Genomic DNA, 13496 nt, shown 5'->3' with positions numbered 1-13496 from the left:
CGGAAACCCATTGTTCCCTCTTCAATAGTAGCAGTCTCTGCTCCCTCTCTCTTAGGTCGTGTATATTTGGTGATTGGACGGTATGGTTTCCCCCCAGCAGGCCGCTCCCGCTGCGGTAGTCACTTCCCCTAACCCCCGTATGGGGCAACCCTGATGTAATTACAATGGATTCCTCGATAGTCCAGTAAATTGAGCGAAGTCTAGGCCCCAGCCGGCAAGTCTGTCCAGGCCGCGATCTCCTAATCGTTGCAGCTTATTCTTTCTCTACTGCAGCAAGCAATGTCACCCTCCCCTACAGCCGCTTACTCTGATCCCTCACGCACGTCATCTCCCCCGCTTTGGTCGTGTCCTCCATTCCGGCGTTCCGAACGCGAGGCTTTGCGCCAACCCTACAGCCACTCCTGTGCATCCCCCGACGACATGAAGAACCATGCTTTACCTTCGGCTTCAACTGTAAAATTTCACAGGGAACAGCATTGAGTATTTGAACCCACGTTCGCGGAGTGTCTTTTTTACTTCAAGAAATCCGCAACGCTGCTTCGTAACTGCTGCCGTGTAGTCCGGGAAGATGGAAATAGTAACATTGTCGAGTCTCAGCGGGGGTGCAACACATGCGGCCTGTAGTATCACGTCTCTGTCCCGGTAATTAAAGATACGAGCTAGGATAGGGCGTGGAGGGGCCCTGGTCTGGGCCGGCCTCCTGGGACTCGGTGTGCCCTTTCAACAGAGAAATAGTTAGAGAGGCCTCTTGGGTGTAGATGATTTGTAATAAGATCCTCAACAAATAGGTCAAGGCCTTGACTGCCGCTCTGTTCTGGCACACCTATAAGGCGTATGTTATTTCGTCGCGACCGCCCTTCCTGGTCCTCCAGTTTAGCCGCCAGTAACTTGTTATCCGCTAATTTGAGCAACTTTTGATCTGTTTGATTTTAGGACTAACGTTAGTTGGTATGAACAGACTTCTGCTTGGCCTGGGCTAATCCGTGCTGCCCGATGCAGCCCTTCGCGTTTACCCCTTGGTGAGCACGACAATATGCAATCCCTTTAACTGCACGTTTTTGAACACATCAGAGCTGGGCTTGGTGCTAGCGCGCCCCAAGAATGCGCTGTCGTGAGTGAGACAGCGCCGGTCTCTTGACCCACGCTCTGCAGGTACTGGTAGTAGTGGTAAGGGGTTTATATTCGGATCACAGACTGCCTACTGGCTCTCACCTTAAAAAGGTGCCTTCATTCTCCCAATACTGGAGCTCCTGCTATCCGACCAGTCTGGGGACATAAATTGTGTGTTTTGTTTCTGTGTTTAAGTGGGCTGGTGGGTTCTGGCATACCACAAATGTGTACTGAACACAATGGTGATGTCTTTTGTAATGAGCTGATGCTATCAATCTGGGCATCCCAGGATCCAGAGACACTCCTGCCCCCATGCACCCTCCAAAAGAGCTCTGCTGTGTAGATGTGACATGTCCCCAGGCCATTCCTTAACCTTAGTGCAGGTTTCTCCTACCAGGTGAAATACACTAATTATACACTTCCTCTCTTCTTGCAATTCCTCCGGACTTTGGGGCCTTCACACGAGACACGTCTCTCACAGGAGACTAACTGTCCTCTCGAAGGACAGCACGGACCAAAGCCTGCACATTTGGTTACGAAAATGTCAGAAAGACTCGGCTAAGATTGCAGGAATCTTGGGACTTTTGAAAACTACAACACCAGCTGAGCCAGTACTCGGTTCATCCCACTTAACTACCTATGCAGGAACTTAATAAACCAGTATGAGAAGTAAGAGAGGACAGGGGTGGAACCGCTGCATGGTTGGTGGGCTCCACCTGGGCACGGCCTGGGTCTGAGCCAGTGGGCACCACCTGGGCTCGGTCTGAGCCTGTGGGCTCCACCTGTGGCCTCCACCTGGGCTCGGCCTGGGTCTGAGCCTGTGAGCTCCGCCTGGGCTGAGCCTGTGGGCTCCACCTGGGCTCCGCCTGGGTCAGAGCCTGTGGGCTCCACCTGGGCTCCGCCTGGGTCAGAGCCTGTGGGCTCCACCTGGGTTCGGCCTGGGTCAGAGCCTGTGGGCTCCACCTGGGCTCGGCCTGGGTCTGAGACTGGCCTTGGCCTGGGCTCGGCCTGGGTCTGAGACTGTGGGCTCGGCCTGGGCTCCACCTGGGCTCGGCCTGAGCCTGTGGGCTACACCTGGGCTCGGCCTGGGTCTGAGCCTGTGGGCTCTGCCTGGGCTCGGCCTGGGTCTGAGCCTGTGGGCTCTGCCTGGGCTCGGCCTGGGTCTGAGCCTGTGGGCTCGGCCTGGGCTCGGCCTGGGTCTGAGACTGTGGGCTCGGCCTGGGCTCCCCTTGGGCATGGCCTGGGTCGGAGCCTGTGGGCTCCACCTGGGCTCGGCCTGGGTCTGAGCCTGTGGGCTCCACCTGGGCTCGGCCTGGGTCTGAGCCTGTGGGCTCCACCTGGGCTCGGCCTGGGTCTGAGCCTGTGGGCTCCACCTGGGCTCGGCCTGGGTCTGAGCCTGTGGGCTCCACCTGGGCTCGGTCCGATGAGGCTAGTGCGGTGAGGAGCCAGGAGAAGGGTCTTGATGCCAAGGAAGAACACACAAGGCCAAAATCACAGGAAGGACTGCTGCCAGGACATGTAAAGAACCGTACCTGCCAAGGAGTCAAGGATTGCCCTGCTAAGCTGCCGAGGACAAACCAGGGCAGCGAAGCAGCGGCTTGAACCTGCTCCATCACTGGCCCCTTTCCAGAGTCACCGTTGTCTGAACGTGTGGTCCCACTCCGAGCCACAGCCAGTGGTATTAAGGCCTTAGGACTTACTCCAAACAGGGCAAGATCCAGGAACCTGTAAATGCCTAAAAGGTACCCCTCAAAAAGACCTCAATATTTTGCCGAAATATGTAGATTTTAGCGCAGGTACTAGATTATGTAACAGTAGTGGGAAATGCATCATTAAGGGGAAAATGCCAGAGCTGTAAATAGCACCATGTCAGTGGCCCTGCCTAAACCCAGTCTGTTTAGTGAACACTTATTTCCTTTAGCGTAGGTGAAATCCCCAAAGCGCGAGTGGCTGCCTTGCGGTGGGTGGGCTCCTGCCAGTTCTTACCGGTTGCTCCCACCCTCCTCTCCATTTCCTGCTCCAATTGAGTGATTTAAAAGTTTTTTTATTTAAATAAATGCAGGCTGTGTCCCCCTTATCAATGGCAATGTTCTTCTTAAATAGAAGAAGCTCTCAAGGTCAAGAAAAAGATTAGAGCCCAGTGTGTTTATACAGTGGAAACATGTACAGTGTGCTTAGGTGAGACATGCTTTGAAATAGGTTTTATCCTTCATTGTCTACAATTAACGCACAGTACAAGTGAGATGCTTGCAGACTCACTGAACAAAGCAGAAAGCACGGGTTTGTAACACATTACAGACAGCGGTGTTTTGTTTTAAGGTTAAATACCATTGAAATCTTGGAGTAAAAGCCAGCTGAGGAATATGCAGGTGATCAAATTACTGAAGCAAAACTACAGTGGGGGGAAGGGTAAGGCCTCATACTCGCGCTCTATCCACAGTTAGTAATGCACATAAATACCCTGACACATGTGGGATGCCACATGACACTCACTGCTGGGCAGTCACAACAGTGCCTTCGGCAATGACCTATCACACAAGCCAACCACAATGTGCTTGAGTAACAGAAGTGGGAAACGGTTAAAGTCTGCCGCTCTTTTATGTCGGTGATTCTTGTTTACCTGTGGGATGGAACTGCACAAACTCCAAGTCCTGGCAGGGGAGCCCCGCCCTGGTGACCATGGCCATGCCATCCCCGGTTACAGTGTGAGCAGACGTACAGCTGAAGTAGGTGCGCCCGTACCCCCTGCAAATGAACAAGCAAAAACAGGCTGTTGGTGCTCTGTGCCTTCTACCAAATCATGAAGAATAAAAGTGTATAAAAAGGTACCATCTGTGCCCATTGCAAGGCTCTTGTGTAATGGGAAGCAGTCTGTCTGATATGCAACTAGTACCTGAACAGTATATAAAGCTTCTGTGAGGGGGCCAGACGAATCCTTAAGCATTACAGAACTACATTCCTAGGACCAGTATTAAACTTCCCAAAGAGCTCAGGGTGTGTGCACGCTGTATCATGTGAGGGTATGCACACACTGCATCATATGAAGGTGTTGCGCACACTGCATCATGTGAAGGTATGCGCACGCTGCATCATGTGAAGGTATGCGCACGCTGCATCATGTGAAGGTATGCGCACGCTGCATCATGTGAAGGTATGCACACACTGCATCATGTGAAGGTATGCACACACTGCATCATGTGAAGGTATGCACACACTGCATCATGTGAAGGTATGCACACACTGCATCATGTGAAGGTATGCACACACTGCATCATGTGAAGGTATGCACACACTGCATCATGTGAAGGTATGCACACACTGCATCATGTGAAGGTATGCACACACTGCGTCATGTGAAGGTATGCACACACTGCGTCATGTGAAGGTATGCGCACACTGCGTCATGTGAAGGTATGCGCACACTGCGTCATGTGAAGGTATGCGCACACTGCGTCATGTGAAGGTATGCACACACTGCGTCATGTGAAGGTATGCACACACTGCGTCATGTGAAGGTATGCACACACTGCATCATGTGAAGGTATGCACACACTGCATCATGTGAAGGTATGCACACACTGCATCATGTGAAGGTATGCACACACTGCATCATGTGAAGGTATGCACACACTGCATCATGTGAAGGTATGCACACACTGCATCATGTGAAGGTATGCACACACTGCATCATGTGAAGGTATGCACACACTGCATCATGTGAAGGTATGCGCACACTGCGTCATGTGAAGGTATGCACACACTGCGTCATGTGAAGGTATGCACACACTGCATCATGTGAAGGTATGCACACACTGCATCATGTGAAGGTATGCACACACTGCATCATGTGAAGGTATGCACACCCTGCATCATGTGGAGGTATGCGCACCCTGCATCATGTGGATGTATGCGCACGCGCACTGGCAGCTCTATAGCATTAATATAGCCAGGCAGGAATGCGCACTGTGTTTGTGAATAGACACAGGGCCACAGCAAGAGTGTCGACATCTAGGGAGGTTCCTGGATTTGTACATTTGATACGACATAATTACAGAACACAGATTTACACTCTGGGGTATGAGGTACTTTTCACCTCAATGGCTCCGCTGATGTGACAGAACGAGCTAGAATAAACATTACAATCACAAGAGAACACATTACTGCTTCCTTTGTACGCTCTCCCCACTTCTCCATTAGACAAACTAGATATCATATTATTTAAAAAACGTATAAAAATACAACAAAATTGAACAAATATGAAAGAACATCCAAGACAGTGCGCTGGTGAAAGAAGAGATGGGCTCGGGCGGATGCCGAGGCAGCACTTACCCCGTGGCTATGACTGTATTCTTGGCTCGGAAGCGGTGGATGGAGCCATCTTCCATGCAGAGCGCAATCACACCGCAACACGCGCCGTTCTCCATCAGCAGATCCAGCGCAAAGTACTCCACGAAATAGCTGGTGTCATATCGGAGAGACTGAAACAGGGAAAGGAATAAACTTGATATTCACAGTACTGGAGGCATCGATGACATGTCACCACAGAAAGCTTCAACATTACAATGCGACCATCAGCTGGTAGAACCCTCGATAGGTTAGTGAAAGTGAGGGGCATCTGGGAGCAATTCGAAGGTCACGGACTTGAAACCGGATGTGTGTGATATTTGGACTGTAAACTCAGAATGCATGGTAACGGTATACCAACAGATGACGTAATGATATTAGAAAAGGCCGAGGTGTGGTGTCAAGCTATAAATGGTCCATGGACCTTCTGTTACCTTCAGTGGTTATTGACAGATGGTGCCAGGCTTTAGCTGGCGAGGGTTATACACTGCGGCTGTTGGAGGAGACGAGGGCACAGTCAAGGGGCCGCCAAGGAAGGATTCTGAGCTCAACTACAAAGCTGCAGACTCACACTGAGGAAGGGTGCCCTACTATACTCCTGCATCTCCATCCAAGGGATGTTCATGAAGCCATAAATGTTAGAATTATTCCCTGCGGTGTTCGAAGACCCCGGAACCTCCAAGAGTAGGTCTTACATTGGACCAAAGGTCATCAGAAAGGGCGAAGACTTCCCATGTCCATCACCTGCTGGATTCTTTCTGAAAGCCTCTCCCAGGCTCAAGTTCCCAAATGCCAGAGTTTACAAACTTCTTTCTGAAAGCCTCTCCCAGGCTCCAGTTCCCAAATGCCAGAGTTTACAAACTTCTTTCTGAAAGCCTCTCCAAGGCTCCAGTTCCCAAATGCCAGAGTTTACAAACTTCTTTCTGAAAGCCTCTCCCGGGCTCCAGTTCCCAAATGCCAGAGTTTACAAACTTCTTTCCGAAAGTCTCTCCCAAGCTCCAGTTCCCAAATGCCAGAGTTAACAAACTTCTTTCTGAAAGCCTCTCCCGGGCTCCAGTTCCCAAATGCCAGAGTTTACAAACTTCTTTCTGAAAGCCTCTCCCGGGCTCCAGTTCCCAAATGCTAGAGTTTACAAACTTCTTTCTGAAAGTCTCTCCTGGGCTCCAGTTCCCAAATGCTAGAGTTTACAAACTTCTTTCTGAAAGCCTCTCCTAGGCTCCAGTTCCCAAATGCTAGAGTTTACAAACTTCTTTCTGAAAGCCTCTCCTAGGCTCCAGTTCCCAAATGCTAGAGTTTACAAACTTCTTTCTGAAAGCCTCTCCGAGGCTCCAGTTCCCAAATGCCAGAGTTTACAAACGAGCGACAGGGAACCTTTACTCAGACTACGTTGCAGCACCTAGGATGAAACCCTGCTGCGTCACGAAGCAACGAGAGAAAGGGCAGCCCGAGCGACTTGCATCACTAGAGTTGAAACTGTGGCTGCGCCTTGAAGGCGCCAGGCAAGGATGCCCTGCACTTGACTCAGTTTATTCTTTTTGGATGAATGTTTAAAGAATAGAGAGAATGAGAGACAAAATAAAAGGATGCACAGAAAGATGGAAAGAAAAATGAATGGAGTATGTAAGGAAGAAAGTAGAGAACAAAGCTGGATAGAGAAGGTCATAAGGAAAAAAAGAAAATGAAAAGACGGAAAGAATAAAAGACAAAAGTCAATATAGGTAAATTGTTTTTGGCCAAGTTTCTTTCCTGCTGTAAAAGGCATAATTTTGCATTATTTTTGCACATTTTCATCAGGGGAACAGTTTTCACAGACTTCAAAAGGAAAGACCAGGATAGCTCACTTTGCTCCTTTATTTAGCGCTACAAAGCAGGGGGGATTTTATTTTTCTGGCACCTCCCTTGCAATGTGCCCTCGTGGCGTGCCGTCCTCTGCATAGGCCTAGGGCACAGCATGCTTCTTTTGTGGAGGAGCCGTGATGGAGGAATAAGCTACATTTTGAAATATCCGACAGGATGAAAGGCAAAGACGTCTGAGTGCTTTGTGCGCCTGCAATTTTCGGTCCATAACAAAAATGTCTATTTAACTCTGGGGATTAATGTATCTCTTGGAGAGTTCTGAGGTTTCACTAATCCTGGTTTTGACTCATCTTAAAGAAGCATAAAGGCATAATGCGCCTCTTTTAAAGAACAAAGTGTAACATGCAGAGCAAAGTATTCATTTGTATATAAATTGTAAAGATAACCCCAACCACTATGTTATGTGTTATATCCTCAGTTTGTGTTTCGGGGTCACTGTAATTATGCGATTGTGCGGCTTCAACAGTTTTCGCATGATTATGGATTTGCGCATGTGCCACATAATTCATCATTAGCTGAATATATCTGAAGATTCTAATTTAAAAACAGCTTCTACCTCAAATGGTAGAAAAATAACAAAAAAGGCAGTGACATGTTGCAAAGGCCCTTTGTAAAGGTTGACTGGTCACCTTCCTTGTCATATTACTATATTTGGGTGTTATACGAGTACTAATGAGGTGCAACCTATGACCAGAAAGTGTTAAAAAGTGCAAAAATGAGAAAATAATATGGTAATACTATGACAAAATTTGCAGCATTACGCCGCATAAATTTCCTTTTCTTGTCAAATAATTTACTCAACCCTGCAGCATAATGTGGCCTCCCTGCTGCATAATTTCAGTGGCCCTGCATATAGTACCTACCAGCATGGATGCCATGTGACTCGTACACCTTGTAGCCCTCCTGGTCTTAAGTAACATTTCCTATATATTGATTTACACACTTACATGTCATTGTCTCCGAACAATAAGTGTGTGAGCTAAAGCGCTCAACACCCTACAGTGGGCTGAGCAGCACTACAAAATAAATGACATACACATGGGCGAGGGTCTATATGGAGATGGGGGGCACCATGGGAGGAGGATAGTGAGGGAATCTGTGCAGAGGGAGGTCTTTGGTGAAGGGGTGTCAAGAAGGCTGAAGGCCTCTGCATCCCCTGCAGAGCGGGTGGGACAACACTTCAAAGGAACCCCAAACTGCAAACAGAATTTCATACGAAATACCACAAAAAGACCTGCACAGTTGCTCAAAGCTGTGCACATACCAAAACAGTGAGGTGCATGATTGTCTCAAATTAATATAAACTTATTTTGACTTGTACTTATGTTGGTTGTCTATTTACTTACTTATACACTATTGTACGACCTCCTCTGATGTGTCTGAAAACGTACCTTTTGTCCCAAATTTCTGACCTGAATTTTTACCTTCTGTCCTGAATTTTTTACCTGAATTTTGACCCCTTGTCCTGAATTTTTACACGCACTGTCTTGAATTTGCAGCCATGCCAGTTGGTCACCCTACATTTAACACTTTCATAAAGATTTCACAACGCAGAACCAGGTCTACGACTAAGTGGTAACCTCGTACTCAGCACCATGGCGTCTTCTTTGACAGTCAAAAACGCTACAATAGAATCGCAAGCTAAAAAGGATCATAGGTTTGCGGCTCTTGGGCATAAGCAAGAACGACATGTACTATATAAACATTTTTCATATTTTCTGTTAGGACAAGCAAAATAGATTCTTTCAGCTGTAGGAGCAGCCAGAGGCAGCATCTGTACCTGCATCAAGACAGACCATGACTGTGAAGGGATGGACGGGCCATGGCGGCTTTGCAGATGTCGCTAAAAGAATTGATTTCGGCCAAGCTGTGGGGACTGTTCTTCCGCCGGTGGAGTGTGCTTTTAGCCTGCCAGTTAAAGGCTTGAACATTACTCGATAATTCATAACTGTACTTCATAACCATGTCGACTACAATACGGTGTTTACAGGTAGGTAGGCCCTGGCATACATGACCACAACCGATGAAGAGCGGAATAGATTAGGGTAGAGTCTGTTGTATCCAGAGGGAAACAAACAACACTTCACATCTCAAGGATGCAAAGCACGCTCTGCTGGCATGGATGGGTTGGAAAACAAATTTGGGAGTGTGATGGTTTTGTTGAGGTGGAATTCTGAGACTACTTCCCCAATAAATGAGGTGTTTGAATGCTTCTAGCATGAAAAACAGCAGAAGAGTTCTAATGAGAAAGCCTGGTTTGACTGCTATGAGTAAGGCAGTCTTCCAAGACAGATCCTGCAATGAACCTTTAGTTTTAGTATTAAATCGTTTTTATTGACAGCATAGAATGCAGAACGCAAAGTGAAGGTGCCTACAACCCAGAGGCCGCCCAAGCAAAGTCAGTGTAAGCAAGGCAAGGTACGACGCCAACATGAAATTCAAGAAGTTATACACAGCAAGCCGCCTACAACCCAACAGGGCCGGCCACATCTGAAGGAATGTAGCAAGCGAAAACCAGTATTGAAGGCTATCGATCAACCAGTTGTAAAACAAGGCAATTCCGGGGCTGCGGGTTGATCCCATGTGGGCTGCAGGTACAGTGGAGTAGGCCACGTGTAAACAGTAAGTAAAACCAAAACACAGATAAACTATAGAAAACCCCACATTCAAGCCCTCCCCCTCCCCCACCCAGTCTCCTCGGTGAGCTAACCAAAAAAGAAAAGGAAAATTGTCGGCGCTTGGTCCTGATTGTCGTTCCGGGCCGGTCACCGCGGGAACTGGCAAGGGGGCGTGTGTCTTGCGTGCTAAGGGGAGGGCAGAAATGCCCTCAGGGATCAGTTTGAGTATACGGAGGTATTGTGGGCAGGACAATTCTCGGGATTCTGTAGTGAGAATAGATAGAAAGGGAGCCCAAGTCTTCCCCGCTGCAGTCATAGAAACCTTCTCCATAGCCAGAAGATTCCAAAGTTGGTGCACCCAGTGTACATGTTCCGGGACCCGGTCTGATTTCCACCTCGCCAGTATAACCCATAAAGCAGCGTTCAACGCAAGCGCCATTTGTCTCCCCCTAAGCGAACACAGAGGAAAGGTGAGCGCGTTTGGGAGGCCTAAGAGGATATACGCCGGGAGGCGGGGGATGAAGGTATTAAAGGCAGCATCAATGTCATCCAGGATCTGTTCCCAGATCCTGGGTCAGTGCCAGAGCAAGTGAATCAGTGTCCCTGGGCTACCGCATCCCCGCCAGCAGAGGCCATCGCATTGGGGTTGCCATTTAGCGAGTCTAGCCGGGGTAGAATACCAATAAGTCGCGATCTTAAAGGCGGTTTCAGTGTGGCTCGAGGGAAAGGTAGTGTGGTGCGCACAATAATAAACATCCTCCCACTCTTTGTTCGATAGTTCGCGTTCAAGTTCTACCTCCCATCGCTTCTGTACCGCAGTGAGATAGCGGGGGAGGGCAGGGGAGAGGAAGGAGTAAATTTCAGAGAGGAGAATTTTATCGTCTTTCTTAGACAAGAGCCATTTCTCGAGTGGCAAGAACGGGCGAATGGCAAACGGAGGCGTCCTGGGGGCAGAGATCCAGTGAGTCAACTGTGAGTGCAGATACAGATCAGATGCGGTCAGGTTGTAGTCCGATTGGAGTTCCCAAAAGGGAATAAGGCCTCCGAGATCAAAAAGGTGCCCCAACCGTTTACAGCCCCCTTCAATACAGCGTGAAGCAGCGCCGTTATGCATCCCCGGCGGAAAGACCGGGTTCATGAAAAGCAGTGTCATGGGAGACGGAAAAGTAGTCAAGTTTGCCTTACGTGAGACTTTGTCCCAGGCTTGCAAGGTGGGGCACGTAACAGGAGAGGAGTAGAGGCCCCAGGCACGATCCGCACGCGGCATCCATACGTCCCGCCAGATGTGATGACCCGCTACAGTCTGGTCCATGAAGACCCAATATTTCTGCGTCATGGGGCGGTTCCACTCTACCAAGAAACGTAACTGCAAAGCGTGGTAATGTTGAGTAAGATTAGGGAAGGCAAGCCCACCAAGTTTCTTAGGCCGTTGAAGCTGAGATTTCAGGAGACGCGGTGCGGTCAGGCCCCAAACAAATCCCTCGATCACCAATTGGATCTGCCGGAGAATGTGCGGGGGGTTCCAATGGCAGTGTTTGGAATACATACAGAGCCCGCTGCAGTATGTTCATTTTAACCGCAGACAGTCTCTCAAACCAGGTCAGAGGAAGGCGACGCCAACGATTCATATCCGAGCGGATCCATTTCAAGAGGGTCGAGTAATTTTGCTCTACGGTCTGCACTAGGCTGGTATGGAGGGTCAGCCCCAGATATGTAATACCCTCTGTCACCCACTCAAAGGGAAAGCTATTGCAGGGTGTTCCCTCCATCAGCGGAGGGACCGTGAGATTGAGTATTTGTGATTTCATCATGTTAATTTTGAAGCCGGAAAACTGACTAAACATCTGAAGGTCGTCTACAATTGCCGGTAGGGAGGTCAACGGTGTGCCACCGAAAAAATGAGGTAGTCAGCATATAAGCTAATATGGTGTTGGTCTAGACCAAAGGGAATGCCGCGGGCAAGGGGGTTCTCTCGTAGTCGCTGGGCCAACAGGTGAAACGAGGGGGGACCCCTGTCTAGTACCGCGCCCTACATGGAAATGGTCAGAAAGAAAGCCATTGACCCGCACCGCCACTTGGGGCGCACTGTAGATACTCGCGATCCACTTCCGGAACCGCTGCCCCAGACCAACATGCTCGAGTGTAGCAAAGAGATACAGCCGATGCACACGGTCAAAAGCCTTCTCCGCGTCAATTGCTAACAGAAGGGCTTCCTCTTTCGACCGGTGCACCTTATCGATGAGGATGCAGATACGTTTAGTATTGTCCCCACACTGCCGCCCCACAATGAAACCCGATTGGTCCGGGTCCACAAGACCCAGCATATGGGGGTTAAGTCTGTGTGCTAGAATGCTAGAGAAGAGTTTGGCATCTATATTTAATAGGGAGGTTGGCCGATAGGAGCTGCAAAGTTCAGGATCCTTGCCCGGCTTGAGAATGACTGAAATAGAAGCTTGGAGCATGGATGGGGTGAGGGATCCGGTGTCCGCGAACAAGTTGAACAGACGGTTGAGCAAAGGGGCGAGTTCGACGCAATAGGTTTTGTAAAAAAGGGCACTAAAGCCATCAAGCCATGGGGCCTTCTGCAGCTTCAGCCGCGCAATTGCAGAGATCACTTCTATGCGGATGGACGAGTCCAGGGCATCGGACTCGCCCGCCGGCAAAGGGGTCACCGCAGCACCGCCAAGGTAGAGAGGGGGATCGGGGCTCAGAGAAGAATCAGCTGCGTAGAGGGAGCTATAAAAGGAGCAGAAAGTCAAGACTATGACTGCGGTATCTGAGAGAGAGCGGCCGCCATCGCCGCGAAGCGTTGTAACCGAGTGGGCCTCCTGCTGGCTACGAAGACAATGCGCGAGCATGTGGCCACCTTTGTTAGAACCCACAAAGTATTTGTACTTTAGACGAACCACCGCGTGCTCTGCTCGGTCTAGGTCAAGGCGCCAGAGCTTGAGTCTCTCTTCAATTGCCGCCAGACCTGGGGGGCGCCAGTGCACTTGTGTATGGTCTCAAGTTCCTTTACGGACGCCTCTAGGTCAGCGCGTTTCGTCTGTCTAGATTTATTCTCAAAGGCTGCCTTCGCAATGAGGGCCTCCCGCGCCACCAGTTTAAGAGCCTCCCACACCGCGGAGAGCGGCATATCTTCACAGTCATTAATCGCTAGATAGTCCACTATGCATCGCCTAATGGCGATAACTACGTCGGAGGAATGAAGCAGTGAGTCTCGCAGGCGCCAAAGCGGTGCAGCAGCTGGGCGTGCAGCAGGGAAGCGTAGGGATAGGGTAATATGCGCGTGATCAGATAGGGCCCTCGCCTCGATAGTGGAACCCGTGACTAAGGGCCAAGCAGCTGGGGTAACTAGAAAATTGTCCATCCGGGCATATATCTCGTGTGTGGCCGAATAGTAAGAGAAGTCCCCTTCAGCCGGGTGTAGACAGTGCCAGGCATCCCTAATCCCCGCATCGCACATCCATTCTTGGCCCGTCACCAAAAGGGCACCCGCACCCCCTGAGCGAGAGCCAGAACGATCAATTTCCCCATTCGTCACTAGGTTGAAGTCACCGCCTATGA

At 49.6% G+C, this 13496-nt stretch overlaps 1 protein-coding gene across 1 annotated transcript in view; it reads right to left on the bottom strand.

The window, feature by feature from the left end:
* SDHA (succinate dehydrogenase complex flavoprotein subunit A) overlaps nucleotides 1-13496 on the bottom strand; it is a 207259-nt gene that overhangs the window by 86441 nt on the left and 107322 nt on the right. Inside the window, exons 6-7 of the mRNA XM_085608457.1 lie at nucleotides 5440-5588; nucleotides 3731-3855 (exon numbers count right to left, since the gene is read on the bottom strand). Of these exons, the coding sequence (XP_085464583.1) occupies nucleotides 3731-3855; nucleotides 5440-5588 (274 nt within the window). The remainder of the gene's footprint in view (nucleotides 1-3730; nucleotides 3856-5439; nucleotides 5589-13496) is intronic.

Source organism: Triturus cristatus, chromosome 5_2, assembly GCF_964204655.1.
Source record: "Triturus cristatus chromosome 5_2, aTriCri1.1, whole genome shotgun sequence".
In the NCBI taxonomy this organism is placed as follows: Eukaryota; Metazoa; Chordata; class Amphibia; order Caudata; family Salamandridae; genus Triturus; species Triturus cristatus.
This window is presented reverse-complemented; position numbering and strand designations above follow the sequence as displayed.